The sequence below is a fragment of the Catharus ustulatus genome, chromosome 3 (genome assembly GCF_009819885.2).
Source record: "Catharus ustulatus isolate bCatUst1 chromosome 3, bCatUst1.pri.v2, whole genome shotgun sequence".
NCBI classification, from domain to species: domain Eukaryota; kingdom Metazoa; phylum Chordata; class Aves; order Passeriformes; family Turdidae; genus Catharus; species Catharus ustulatus.
In genome coordinates, this window is record NC_046223.1 from 59,731,175 (window position 1) to 59,745,898 (window position 14,724).

Below are 14,724 nucleotides of genomic sequence, written 5' to 3' on the forward strand. Positions count from 1 at the left end.
TGAAATACCCATCAGTGGTATTGCTTTGTGTTCAGTTTATAAAAGAAGTATACATTTGTGTGAGTGTATCTTATAGTGATACAGCCAGAAGCTTCCTGATCTGCCTGTATGTGTCACTCTATGTGCTTAGTGCTGGCTTTCATTGTTGCTGTTCTGCAGGAACCTTGCTTGCTTGTTGGTTATACTTTAGACAACCATTGTGCAGATACAATAGTTAGATTTCTGATTTTTTGGCTTTGCAGACTATTGATGCAGTCTATTTTCTTCTTTCTTGCCCACTAGGATCAAATATTTTACAGAAGGCTGATTAGAAAAGCAGTCCTCCAAAAGAGTCTTTGTATCCCAAAGACTGAAAAAAAATCTGTTTTGTGTTGATACAGGGTAAAAGATAAAAGACTTTATCTTAAGATAAAAGACTTTATAATGTTACAAGGTAAAAGCCTTATTTACGCCTTTTGTGTTCTTACAGGGTGGTTCCAGAATCTCCACGTTGGCTCCTGACACGCAAAAAGGGAGAGAAGGCACTAAAAATCATGCGCAACATTGCAAAACACAATGGGAAATTTCTCTCACCACATTACTCAGAGGTACAGTCATATGTTTGAGCCAGAGGTTTTGTGTAAGCTTTTTTAAGCTTTGGAAGGTTCAGTGGTGTAAAATGCATTATCTTTGAGGGGGGGACAGCACTCTTGAAGAGTCACACCAGAACAGTTTGTTTTCAGTCACACAGCTACTTTGTTAATTGAGAGATTAAAAAAGTGAACTGGTTGGAAATATTTGCAAAACAAGGAATCAGGTCTTTCTTTTGTGACATTCCTATTTTAAAAACTTGTGGGAAATATCAGAAACTAACCTTAGGGGAGATGGTATTCCATAGCAGTTGACATTTTATCTGACAGAGAAAGTGGAGATAGCAGGATCCACTTTCCTGGCTCCTTTACTATAAGTTCCTTTTACATCTCTAAGAGAAAAAGAAATTAGATTTTAAGGATAAATTTGCTTCCATCTCCCACATGGATTTCCATACATTCCAGTGTGAGAAAATAGTGTACAAGTTCACAACTGAGGAAGCTCTGTCTGAGATCCCTGCTCACAAAATAGGATGATATGTGTTAGAGTTACAGTCCTTTGGCCAGGAGTCGTGACAGAACTTGAAAGGACTGATGCATTTCAAATAATGCTGTTGTGACATTGCAGCACTTGGCTTGTTCTGTGCTGGTAGCAAGTGTCTGGCTCTCAGACCATGATTACTGCAGCACTGGACTTCTGGCTCAGTGAGAACAGATGTGGTTAACTGGAGTGATAATTAAGGTCCCTTTCAACCCAAAACATTCTATGATTCCTGTGTCTGGGACCCCAGAGCTGAATCCAGCACTGCAGGTGTGGTCTCACAAGGGCAAAGCAGAGGGACAGAATCCCATCCCTTGCCCTGCTGGCCAGGCTGCTTTTGAGACAGCCCAGGATCCAACTGGATTTCTGGGCTGCCAGTGCACATTGCTAAGTCGTGTCCAGCTTCTCATCCACCAGCACCTCCAAGCCCTTCTGGGCACAGCTGCTCTTGATTTGTTCATTCCCAGCCTCTGTTGATACCAGGGGTACCTGGACCCAGGTGCAGAACCTTGTTAAATTTGTTGTTAAACCTCATGAGATTATCTATGAAAGGACATAGACCTTTTGGAGTGAGTCCAGAGGAGGGCTGTGAAATGATCAGAGGGATGGAGTACCTCTCCTGTGAGGAAAGGCTGAGAGAGCTGGGGTTGTTCAGCCCTGAGAAGCGAAGTTTCCAGGGAGACCCTAGAGCTGCTTTCCAGTACCTAAAGGGGAGTTACAAGAGAGCTGGAAAGGGACTTCTGTCAAGGGCATGAAGGAACAGAACAGGGGAAGTGGCTCCAAACTGAAAGATGGCAGTTTTAGAATAGATATTAAGAAGAATATCTTCACTGTGAGAGTGATGAGGCACTGGAACAGATTTCCCAGAGAAGCTGTAAATGTCCCATCCTGGATTGTGTTCAAGGCTAGGCTAGACAAGGCTTTCAGCAACCTGGCCTAGTAGACAGTGTCCCTGCTCATGGCAAGGGAGCTAGAACTAGATGAACATTAGGGCCCCTTCCATCCGGAACCATGCATTCTGTGATTCTATAAAGAATTGTCTTTTGCTGCAGTGTATACACCAGTGTGATGCCCACATCCAGGTCAGAATTATACAGTGCCAAATGTGCCCCAAGTAATGTAGCAGGAAGCTTGTGCTTCTGCAGCTTCCCCTCCACATTCAACCCTGCATTCCTATACCCACTTCCTCTCTAAACAACAGCATTTTCAAAACATCACATCAGAAAGTTTTGTCTTCCCTTGCTTTTTGCTTTAAGTTGCATTAATTTTTTCTTTTTCCAAAAGTATCCATGCTCATGACCTTAAACCACTCACAGCTGCAACAGATTAACCTCCACACATCGAGATTTGTGCTGGATCTGTTCCTGGGACCTTTTTAATGTGCCCAGAGGAAAGAGAGCATCTCCAAGAAGTGCATGGGTGACGGCTCAAGGGTATTTCTCACATTAACTGATATCAGACTTCTCTTTCATGAAGCAGCTCCAGAATTTCAGGCTAAGTGCTGCAGGTGTGGAGGCTCAGGGAGAAGTGAGAGGCATTATCCTTCAGTGCACTTGGGCTCAGATTTTCCAGTACGTAGCTATTTCATCAGCCAAGTCCCTTACACGACTCTGGATGTTGCAGCTTTGGGTTTTTGCCACAGATGACCTTTACATGAAAAAGGATAAACATTTCTGAGTTATGACACTGGTATAGGTCAACCTCAACCAGAACTCATTAAATTAATTTTAAATTATAAACTCTTTTTTTCCCAGTTGTTCATATTTATCCTACCATGGAGAGTTTTTCCAAACTAATTTTCTAATTCTTGGTCACTGTCCAAAGCCAGAATGAACTGCAACCCTATGAGTAGGAACTGTTTCTTAAGAGAATTGTGGATCAAGACCTGTCCCTTTATCTATGGATTTTTTCCTACCCTATAGAACATGTATAGACATATGTATTTCTTGAATACATTAACTTACATATGAAAATGTTATATACATCTGTGTATGTATAAACCTGCATGGCCCATGAAGAATTAATCATGTGTAGGACTATATACATAAAAATAATTGTGGGAAAAAATGATGTGTTATTTTGCTCGAACATGAAAATATGAGGAAAGTTATAAAACTTCATCCAGGGTTTTCAAATAGTGTATCTTTGGAAACATGGGCCCTGTCACAGAATTCCTGACTGCACTTGAGTGAATAGCAAAGCTCTCCTTGACTTCAAAGAACAAAAAGAGGATTTTTTCCCCTGCAAAGTGTTGACTCTCCATAGTGCCTTTTTTCTTCATCTGCAAAAAAGTGCTCAGTCATGCCTGGAATTATTTTGACTTTATTAAGACATAAAAATACAAGTGGCAGTTGTGCTGAATTTATCTTCAGTCCTCTGGAAATCTAAAACCATATTTGCACAAAGCCACAACTGATGGCTGGCAGCCTGTTCTTATAAACAGCAGACATGGCAGCTTTATAACCATATTATGAGAGAGTCCAAGAGCAGTGCAGAAACCCAGCAACCTCAGCCTGCCTCTCTAAGGACTCTGGCATGCAGCTCAAGTGGCAGTGCTTTGAAGAAAACTTTTGGCTCTGGTTACAGAAGAAGAGTGAGAGGGAGTAGAAAGGAAGTTCAAACAAATGTGGGCTTTCTCTGTCTTACTTACAAAGCTTTGTGTCAGTCAGTTATGAAAAAGTCATGTGCAAATACATTCAGCCAAATCTCACCTAAAAGCAGCTGCGCTACCTATGATACAACAAAACCAATAAAGGGTGAAAGCTTTGGGCTCAGCCCTGGCTGAGCTGATGAGACCCTCAGGCAATGCCTTTGGCTTTACCTGTGCTCTTATCATGGATCTGCTTCTTACCTTGAGCTTCTCTGTCTTTTCAGTCCTGTCTCCCCTCTGGCCTGGGCTCCTGCCCCTGCGTGAGCAGTGGGTGCTGTGGTAATGCAGAGGGGTTTGCTCCTGCCTTTGCCCTCTTAGGCCTCCTCTCAGGAGGAGTCAAAAATGGAGAGCTAAAGCAGCAAAAAGGCTGCCTAAATCCTTCTAAAAATGGCACAGCAGGTTTAACCCTATGTCCCTACAGCTGCTTTGAGAGCTGATAGCAATCCCAGCTGTGGCTGCCAGCTCTTGGGCAGTATCATGGTTGGTTCCTGTCTTGTCTGCCTCTGCCTCTGCTTTATCTTCCTTGTGTCTTTCTCAGTTGCCAAATGACCATATGAACAAATGGCTTTCACCTGGCTTGAGCAGCATGGTTAAAAACTGCCTAGATCCATGTAACTAATCCTTTTTTGGCCTTACTAGTATTCTGACTCTGTAATATCTACAGCAATGAACTTCAATGGGTAAACACAGGACTGTGTGAAATCCTGCTTTTTCCTGTTAGTGTTAAACCTTCTAACCAACAATTTCATTGAGTGTCTCATTGTGATTCTATTGGAGGCAGCTCAGAACAGGCAGTATGAGGACCATTAGTTCATACTTAGCAGGTTGGTTTTTTTCAGGCTAAAAGCACAGCATGTGTATATTTTAGGACCCTCTGAATTTCACTGGTTGACTATTTTGTAGTACCCAAGCACTGATAGGTCTGCTCTTTCTCTCACTTGTCTTTTCTTGCTGCTGCCAGCTGTGCTGCCAGTGATGTTCCCAAGCCCATTGCTTGCTGCTCACCCCCTCTCTTCCTGCTTTCCTCAGCCCATTGCTTTGCCCTGTCTCCTCCTCTCTGCCACCTTGGCAGAAGGCAGTTCTGTGCCCAGTGGCCCTGGTTTGACAGTGACTGCTTATTAACTTCCAAGTAGACCCAGGCCAACAAGGAGGAAATAATTTTTCCATTCTCAAGTTAAGATTTCGATTTTTAAATTGATTTTTGCCACAATCATCATTAAGGAAAGCTCACAACTTATCCAGTTATTATCTGTTTCAACACCTGTGCACCACTCAGGAGTGCTATGCGCAGCAGACTGGCTTGTCAGCACCTTTGCTCGCTGGACTGGAATATTGCCAATCCCTGTATTTACACAGAAACTGTCCCAGTGCCTGGCTGATTCCTGACAGCTGACTACTGCTCTCTTGTCTCCTCAGATCACTGTTAGCAATGAGGAGGTCAGCAACCCCTCCTTTCTCGACCTGGTGAGGACTCCCCAGATGAGGAGGAACACACTCATCCTGATGTACGCCTGGTGAGTGCCCATGTCAGTCACTTGTTACCTGGGTGGTGGGTATTGAGGAAAGATTCCCTTGTGAGTTTCAGGGTCTCTCCAGCTGCTTGCAATCATTTGTTTGCCTCAACACTTTTTTTTCTTTTGCTCTTTAGGTTCACAAGTGCCCTTATCTACCAAGGGCTTGTCATGCGCCTGGGAATTATCGGAGGAAACCTCTACCTGGACTTCTTCATCTCAGGAGCTGTGGAGCTGCCTGCTGCTTTCCTAATTATTGTGACAATTGACCGCTTTGGCCGGCGCCTGCCCTTCGCCATGAGCAACATCGTGGCCAGCATTGCGTGTCTCATCACTGCCTTCCTGCCAGAAGGTAATTCCCTTCCCTGGTCAGGCTCTTCAGGGCAATGGCCCCTCTCTGACACCCCCTGAGCAAGGACAGTGAGACAAACAAAGCTGCAGGTAAGAGTGAAAGCATCTGGGGATACAAGGCAGCACATGGAACAACGCACCTTATTTGCCTATAGATGGCCCTGGGACATGGAATAGCCGTGTCTTTGATGAGTTATGAACAACAGCTGGGAGCAACCTTAGAGAAAAGGTAGATAAAGGCTCTGTACTCTCTTTAAAGGCAAATGCAAGGGAAGAATATACAAATATAATGGGAAAATACATTCCCTGACATGGAACACACTTAGTGATTTAAGAAATTAGTGATTTTGGTGACTAATCTTTTCCTTTGGAAACAATGCAAACCACGACACAATGTCGGGGCTGTGGTAGGTATCACAGAGATTGTTGCCTTGCCCTCACACTCCCAGGGGTTTGGACAATGCTAGGAGGCTGGGAGAAAGATATGGCTTTTGATTAAACCATTCTTATCTGGTTCAAGGACAGCTAAAAGGTCTGATATTGCACAAAGGCTTCCCAGTACTTCTTTCTTTAAATTGTTCTCCCTACCATGGGTTTTGGTTTTGGGTTTTGTTTTGTTTTTTTTATCCCTAGGGAGGCATTTGGAGGTGCTTTGAATTGTATATAACCATAGGATTATGCTTTGCCTTACCGTAGCTTGGGACCAGCAGATCAATGGTCATGAGAAAGGCTTATTTTCCTCAGAACTGTTCCTATCAAAGTGAGGGACAGTCCCAGCCATCCCGAGGTTTTAGTTTCTCAAGGTGTATCATGCAGCTACTAACAGCCTTCTCTCAGTAGGAGAGGACAGCCTTGGGATTTAGATACTTGAAGATTGGACAGTTGGGGTCCAAGTCCTGCTTAAAGAAGTCTGTTTTTACAGATGGAAAAAACTGCAGCTCTCAGCTGTGAGCCCCATCACATTGTGCTGCTCACACAGTTCAAGTCTACTGGCAGTGGAAGGATCCACATGGATGTCACCATCGCCTCGGGAGTCTGATGGGCTGAAGGGGTGCCACAGAGATGATGTAGATTTGTTTTGTTCTTTCCAGCCTTTGTTTTTCTTACATGTTTTTGAAAACAGAAAGAGCAAAAGCAGTGTCTTGCAACATGGGATGAAGTTTGATGGTGGTTTGTTTGGCTGTTTTGGAAGGCAAATAAACCCAACTGTCTTATTTTTGGTTCAGAGAAAACTGAAATGTTTTCTTGTTCTTCCACTGAAGGTTTGAAAAAACACAATCACTGCCAGAGTCCTCTCCAGTGGCTGAGCTCCCCTTTGTGCCAAGTTCAGGCTTGTTTTTTCACTTGCCTCCCTGTCTGCCTAGTCGTGGTTAGACCATGCAGGAGACTGTCCTCTCCCAAGAGCATGACAGAAGTGCTTGTCACATTCCTTGTGATGCACTTCCAGAGATCACCAGCTGTCCAGTGAGAGGATGCTCACAATGAGAGGGGCAGCTCTGTCCTGCCATGTGTGTGTGACCAGCAGCCCCCTGCTGATGTGGAGGGGATACCCACTGATGTATTCAGGGCAGTGGTTGCTCACCAGAGCTTGAATGGAGCTGGGAGAGCTGGGACGGTGTCAGGTACAGCCCGTGCCAGTCATGCCAGGTATGATGGAAGGGGAGGATGACCAAGACTAGCACAATTAGGAGTATTCTGCATATCTGCAATGGCTAGAAAAATCTCAACGGGTAGATGGACTACTCTAGGGAGAATTATTTTACTGCAACCTTCCTGGAGGTTTTGAAGATGTGGCATTTAGGGACATGCTTTAGTGGTAGAGTAGCAGGGTTGGTTTAATGGTTGAACTCAATGCTCTTAGAAGTCTTTCCCAACCTAAATGATTCTATGATTCTATGCAGCTTTAGAGATACCTTCCTTGTGGTCAGAAAGCTTTGGGAGGTGACTCAACAGTGTTTCTTAGAGCACAACATCCCTATATAGAAAAATACTCCTTTCTGGAGCACAATTTGGATGTGGTCATGGAAGCTTGTGATGGTTATTCTCCCACCCATGCTGTTAAGCCCCACCAGCCTCTTGAATCAATCAACTCTTGTGATTTCCAATTCTCCAAAGCAGCCTCACATGATGTTCAAAAGCAATAAATGCCACTATAGATTGATACCTACAGCAGTGGCCTTTCAGTCTGATTTGCAGTGTTCCTGTGGTATAATTTCTGCTGACAGGACCTGGGGGTCTCAGAAATGCTCTGCTGATGTGGCAGAGCACACTTCACACAGAAGTGTTTCTTTCTGTATGAACAGATATCCCATGGCTCAAAACGACACTTGCCACGCTGGGAAGACTGAGCATCACAATAGCTTTTGAAGTAGTCTATCTAGTGAACAGTGAATTGTACCCCACGACACTGAGGTATGTCAAAAGCTCCCAGGAATCTTTCAAGTTTTCCCTGTGCTTTTCCCCATTTCCTGTTTCACTGTCCTTTAGTTAAACTTGGTTTTCTCCAGAGTTTTCCAGCTGAATAGTCACTGCTTAATGTGAATGGCATATACTGAAGAGATAATTTTGGAGCTAAGTTACATTCTACTCCTCAATCTGCTGGTTATTCTGTTTGGCAGCACCTCTGTAATATATGGTGCTTTTTGTCTTTTACAGAAACTTTGGTGTTTCCCTGTGTTCAAGTCTGTGTGATCTTGGTGGGATCATAGCCCCATTCCTGCTTTTCCGATTAGCAGCCATCTGGTTGGAGCTACCTCTAATTATTTTCAGTAAGATTTAATTTACAACATACTTTTAGTTTAAATATTCTTCTTCTAACAGAGATTTTGGTTTTGGATAGAAGTAGTATGTGGCCTTATCTTCCCCTCAGACCAGTGCTTCTCCGTCTTTATGCCTAGAGCAAGAGGCTGAATGGCAAATGGGTGAAATGTGATTTCTCTGCATAGTGTGGAAGAGCTCAGGTCTGCTTAGGTAATTGGAGGAGCAGAAAATTATCTATGTGAAGTGCTTCAGGACTGAGAAATCTTACAGCTAGGTTCTGTAATTGCATGGGAGTCTGTGGCTAAACCAGACTTCTAGGAGGCAGATGTGACTGGAAAAAGTCAAAATGAAAAGCATAGAATAAGAAGGGAAATTTGCACCAATGACAACTTTAGCTGAAAACAAAATTGAAGGACAACAGACATTTTTAAAGATTATCAGTATTCAAGAAAAGATATAGAAGTACAGTGTTGTTATTATCTAATTACTAAATTCTGCTGTTTCTGAGGGACATATGAATTCCCTCTGTCGTAAGTAAACAGCTACAAAATCAGAGAGGACCAGAGTGAGCTGTGCAAAAGTCAGGGAACAATTGAGTTTTTGTTCCAGCCCTTCTATTTTTCACTTAAAACATTATGTAAATGATATTTATACAGGAAATTATTCCAAAATATCCATCCCTAATTCAGGTTTTGTCTGAATGCTGTTCCCTAAGGAGGAGTATTTATTCTGAATCACATAATTTACTTTGGCCACGGATAAAGGAAGAGAGTATTTCATGAAAATCTCAGTGGTTTCAGGAAACACAGATGCATCTCCATGACAGAACTCTTTGAGAAGAGGCAGATTTTTTTCTACATGAGAAATACCACCCTGGTTTCCTTGCTGTTTTTACACATTTGCCCATGTGCACTTATCTCAGGTTTTTGACTTCTAAGGTCTCCCCCTGGGGAGATCAGGCTGCAAATGAGCTCCTAGCCCTCAAGTGATTTTTAATAGGCTAAATTAGTCTAACATAGAGGTATTTGATTAGAGTAGGTTAATCAGAAATAGCTGATGCCCTTAAAACCTCTCACTTCAAACTCAATCTGAATAAACTTTTCTCAGTGGATAAATGCTGAAAATAAAAACAAAAAACAAAAAAAAACCCCACAATGTTCTTACTGCTTTTGTATTTCTTCAATGTCCATTGTAGGTATTCTTGCAGCTGTCTGTGGCCTTCTAGTATTGCTTTTACCAGAGACAAAGGGAATCCCATTACCAGAGACAGTGGAGGATGTGGAGCAGCTTCCAAGGTATGAAATGTATTTTCTTACTTATACTTGGATGTCATAATGTATTGACGTTTTCCAGTGTCAAAGTAAATTGGCACTAGTTAGGTTGATGCTACGAGCAGGTGGGGTTTTTCTCAATAGAAACCTGAACTTTGCAGTAGCACTAAGGAAAGCTATTAAAAATGTATAGTTGTAAAATCTATATTTTTTCTCATAGAGACACAAAATTGTCCTATGCATCTCTGGAAACTGAAAGCAATAGTGAGCAAGAGAGGTGCTGCAAAGCATAGCCTGCAACTCTCTGCTCAAGAAAACCAGCCATTACCTCAGTCAAAGCATCCTGTGAAGAAGGGCCCCTTATCATGGATGCAATCCCACATTTTGTGAAGTCATTTGAAAGTCATATATGAGATGAATTTATAGCTGAGGAGTTGTAGGCACAGTTTTCCCACTTCCGGCACACAGCAAACCAGACTCTTCACTGCCCTGCAGATATACAGGGAATATTTATACCTTTAGCACTTGAGGACCTAGTGCTATACATTAATGTTGCAAGGAGAGGCTTTGGATATCACATCAAGAACCTTTGCCTGATTCAATGTACAAACTAAAGAGGAAATTTTCCATGCAAAAAAAAAATGTTTCAGTACTGCAGCTTGTACTACAACTTGAACTACATATTTTCCTGCTTTTTCACACTTGTATTCCTCTCCCCTTCTGTTTCAACAGTCATTTTGGAAAATGTGGCAAGAAACGGAAACAGCGGGACACCAACTCTTACATTTGACTTTTGAAGGACAGCACTGAGCTAAGAACTTTGTTCCCATACTGGGAATTTGTTCTCTACCTGCCACCACTTCAAAATTTGCTGCAGAATATGGATTAAACTTCATGTTCTCCTTCTAAGCACAAGGACATTTAATACAAGTAGTGTATTTTTCTATGAATATGGAATAAATACTTTTTTTCTGAGTATACTGTTTGCAAGAAGGGACTGTGGTTCTTCATAGAGAACAGAACAGCTTTAAAAATATGGAATGTCCAGCTCAGTGACCTTGTATTTATTTCTGCATCTATTTGAGACACTTGTTTATTGTTTTGTTAGATTTGCATTTGTGTGGGAAGGATTTAAATGGTAGTGCTGTTTAAGTTTTAGATGACCTGTAGGAGAAGAGGATGACTATTTTAACCTGTCCTCCTTTGGCCCTGAGGACCAATAGAAGTTATGATGGCTAAAGAAGGAGGGTGCTGATCAGGGTGACTCTTTCCTTGGTTGAGAGGGACAGAAATCAGCAGTGTGCATCAGGAGAACCTCCCTCTAGTCTGATTGTCGTCCACGGACTCTTTTCAACAAAAGCTCTGCCTCCCTCCTTGTTCAAGGGCTTTCTGAAATGTGGAAGCAGTCCTCCTCACCTTTCCAGGGCTGTATATAGGTGTCATAACCTGGCATTAGCTCTGCAGAACAGATTGTCCTGCTGCCCATTAGTGCCTTTCCCCAGGCACAGCTGGGTTTCATGTGACACCCCTCATATCTCAAGGGGAAGGACTTCTGCCTGCTCTCCTCTCATCCTCACCACTGCCAAGACAACCTGCAATTTCTGTCTTCTGTTCATTATCGCTATTTGTCATCTTTCTGTCTTGGGAATAATTTTTTTGACAAAGATGCCAAGCTGTCTTGGGTGGGGATGAGCCAGGAGTTTTGGTTATGGAGGGAAATAAGTGTTAATTGGTCCTGGGAAGCTGACCTGTAACAGAATAACTCTCTGGCTCTGCAAGCAGATTCCAGGGACAGACTGCCTTTCCTTTCTCCTGTATGACCTTCATCAAGAATTGTGCCCTGGCACTGACTGGTGAACAATACACTCCTTGCAGGGAAGGACTTGAAAAGATGGGGCATTCAAAAGGCATCCTGTTACTAATAGAGAAATAAGTAAAAGACAGTCAGTGAGATGTTATAAAGGACCTTATATGGTCACAAAAAAACCCCCATGTTTGGCACAAGCAAATATAGGACTGAGTTTGGAAGGTTCATACCACAAATCAGTAGCACTCTAGTACAGTCAGTGAAAATGAATGACGACTGCTCCAGTCTTGCCATCCTATGATCACAGGAGGATTTCCTACGGTGAGGAATATGCCATGCTTTTCAAAAATTCCCAACTCTCCCTGCCTTCTCCCAGAAACTTCCTTATCACCAGTCTTCTAGAGGAAAACAGGACTTTAATAATAATTCCAGCCTAATGTTTGCACACTTTAGGCAGTTAGTGATAAAGGCCTGTCTTTCAAGGCTGTTTCTAAATTACTCTGAGGCATAGTAAAGGTCAAAGGTATGCTTAGCAAAAGTCAATAATGACTTGGAGATATAAAACTTAATTAACATCTCACAATGTATACTGGTATCTAGAAGACACCACACAAAACTGGAGCTACTGCTACTGCTACTTCTCAAGATGATAACCCGAGGCAGTCTGGTAGAGACCAGCTCTGAACTGGAAGCTCTGGGCTTGCACTGCTGGGTGCTGTGTCTCAGTGTAGGGTGGAAAGTGCAGACCCCCAGCCACAAAACTCAGCCCAGCCAGCCCCTACTGAAGGCACCTTGGAGAACCAGAGTGATCACTTGTGATGCTGGATGAGCTGAACCACTCTCTTCCTTTTAGTGTTTCTTCTTTGTGATTGTTTTAAATTGGTGTCTTAAACACTTTAGCAGCTTTCCCAATAAATATAAATAAATACAGAAGACTTTCCCAATAAATATAAATAATATTTGAAGTTTCTTCAGTTTGTGGACGACTGAAATGCATTGAGAAATAAGAGATGCAAAGACTTGTTTTCTTCCTTCACACTATGCTTTGCTTTGCATAGCATTATGTGTTGCTCAAAAGATATGTAAATGATAGATTTTGTTAGGTAAAATGGCTTGGGACAGTGTCAGAAGTTTGAATATATTTATTTCTTAAAAATTAGTTTTGTAAAGGACAGCAGAAAAAAGCCTATGCATAGATTTTGATTTCTAATCTAGTAGTGCTTAAATATTTCAGGTGGAGTTTGTATTTAGTAATTGCTCCGGTGCTAACTCTTATCCCAAACAGGAATTTTGTAAGTGGAAAAATCCTTCCCATCTCTGTGAGACTTTGTGTTGCCTCCTGAGGTATAGTAGGTATGTAATGTGGTGTATGACCAGTGGTTTGGTAGTACAAGGTGGGGTTACACTCTTGTGGGTGAGAGAGGACAGATGAGGTGGTGGTACCAACTGAAGAGCTTCAGCGAGGGAGAACCCCAAGATGCATGAAGACTACAGGATAGGCTGTTTGTTTAAAAAAAGATATTCTAAATTCATATGTGCCTCAAACCACTTAATACTTACAGGAAAATCCTACAAGCTTGTCAGGAGGCACAGCAGTGTTCTAAGATGCATGTGCTGACAATAAAATGGCTGTTGTGACCCAGCTCACACAGTGAGAGGCACATTTTCAACGAGGAACTGCACTCTGTCAGCTCTAATTGTCCTGCACATGTGTCCTCCAGAGGCACCATGAAAGATGTGATGTACACACAAGGGTCACTGTACCATCACTGAAGGCACACGATCAATGTGACCTCAGAAACCCAGCTGTGTTTTCCCTCTTGGCAAAGAGGTTTCTTGGACCAACCATCAGATGAAAGTACTGTTTTGGGTCAAATGTGCCTCTGCCACCACATGCACTGGGTGACTTTATCCAGGCTGTGCAAATGGTTACCATAAAAAGTGGCAATTTTTATTGCCACTGATAGTCTTGCAGAAGGAAGAGATCACAATTGGCACTGTTTGAAGGGTTATGAGGTGAGACTTTTGTGGTCGCTCAGGCATATCCAGGCATTACTAGCCAGTCTGGCAAGGAGAGCAGGGCCAATGGTTTCTCTGTCTACAAGCCAGGCATTAACCATGCCTCCAAGAGTTTACATTTGAAGAGCTTAACAACTCAAAGTCCAAGCTGCAACACAGAATTTCTGTTGTCAGGGAGGCATTGTACAAATCTCTTGGCTGGCTTAATCATCGAAGTGGATATACACAGAAAATATGCAGGAGAGTATTTGTACTCAGGGAATCCTTCTGAGCAGTCAGGTGGGTGGTGTGTGCTCTACCAGAGCTCCTCCTACGCAGGAAGGCAACACCCTGAGATTATTTCATTTCCCAGAATCAGACTCCAGATGTAGAAGCTTCAGGAATCACCCTGCCACCTAACTATGCTTAATAGTTCTCATCTCCCTTTAAGGCAATGGGAGACCAAACCAAACCAAACCAAACCAAACCAAATCAAACCAAATCAAACCTGCTAGGATGCAACACATCTCTTCTGCATGTGCAAGCACACAAAAAATAAAGACAATTTTAAAATGACGCACAGTTTGGCTTGTCTGGGAGTGCAGAAAATGGACAAAACAAATCCCACCTCAGAAATTAGCTGTGTTACTTGGAATAGACTCAGCACACCCTGGGAATGCCAGAGGGAGCCCATGCAGAGCTGGGGGACTCCAGATGCCTGTGGGGAACTGCCTGGTTTATGTGTCAGAGAGGCAGGATGTGAGCAGGAGCTCATAGTCAGTAATTGTTTTGCTTTGACAAGCATGAGTCAAGCTTTGCCTGGGGAGCATTTTGAAAGCTGCACTCCCTATAACCACATCTGTACATAACCTTTTAGAGGAGAGAAATATGCATCTAACAATTATGTAGTCAGATAATGTTATACAAAGAAATAAATGGGTACTATGGACAACACAATTTTATAATAGGTAGATGCCTTGTCACTATTTGTGGTAACTATTATTTTCTTCTCTTTACTAGGGACCAACTTTAGGGACTAACTGGTTTTTTAATTCACTGTTTTATGGCTTTGATGCAGTATTTATACTTTTGCTGACACATGTATTTCCATGACAATAAAAAATACAAAAACACAAGCCAAATGTGTTTGCTTCTTTTTTTTTCCCCATCCCATGTATTTAATGTTATCAAATACATCCAATAAAACTTCACAGGCATATAAGACATGTTCTGTGAGATTCTTCTTTGGTTTGTTGCATCAAATTG

General features: G+C 42.5%; 1 protein-coding gene across 1 annotated transcript in view; it reads left to right on the forward strand.

The window, feature by feature from the left end:
* Nucleotides 1-14,544, forward strand: part of SLC22A3 (solute carrier family 22 member 3) — a 29,509-nt gene extending 14,965 nt beyond the window's left edge. Inside the window, exons 5-11 of the mRNA XM_033056637.1 lie at nucleotides 470-587; nucleotides 5,177-5,274; nucleotides 5,409-5,623; nucleotides 7,926-8,034; nucleotides 8,278-8,390; nucleotides 9,578-9,677; nucleotides 10,386-14,544. Of these exons, the coding sequence (XP_032912528.1) occupies nucleotides 470-587; nucleotides 5,177-5,274; nucleotides 5,409-5,623; nucleotides 7,926-8,034; nucleotides 8,278-8,390; nucleotides 9,578-9,677; nucleotides 10,386-10,443 (811 nt within the window). The 3' untranslated portion in view covers nucleotides 10,444-14,544. The remainder of the gene's footprint in view (nucleotides 1-469; nucleotides 588-5,176; nucleotides 5,275-5,408; nucleotides 5,624-7,925; nucleotides 8,035-8,277; nucleotides 8,391-9,577; nucleotides 9,678-10,385) is intronic.
* Nucleotides 14,545-14,724: the final 180 nt, after the last annotated feature.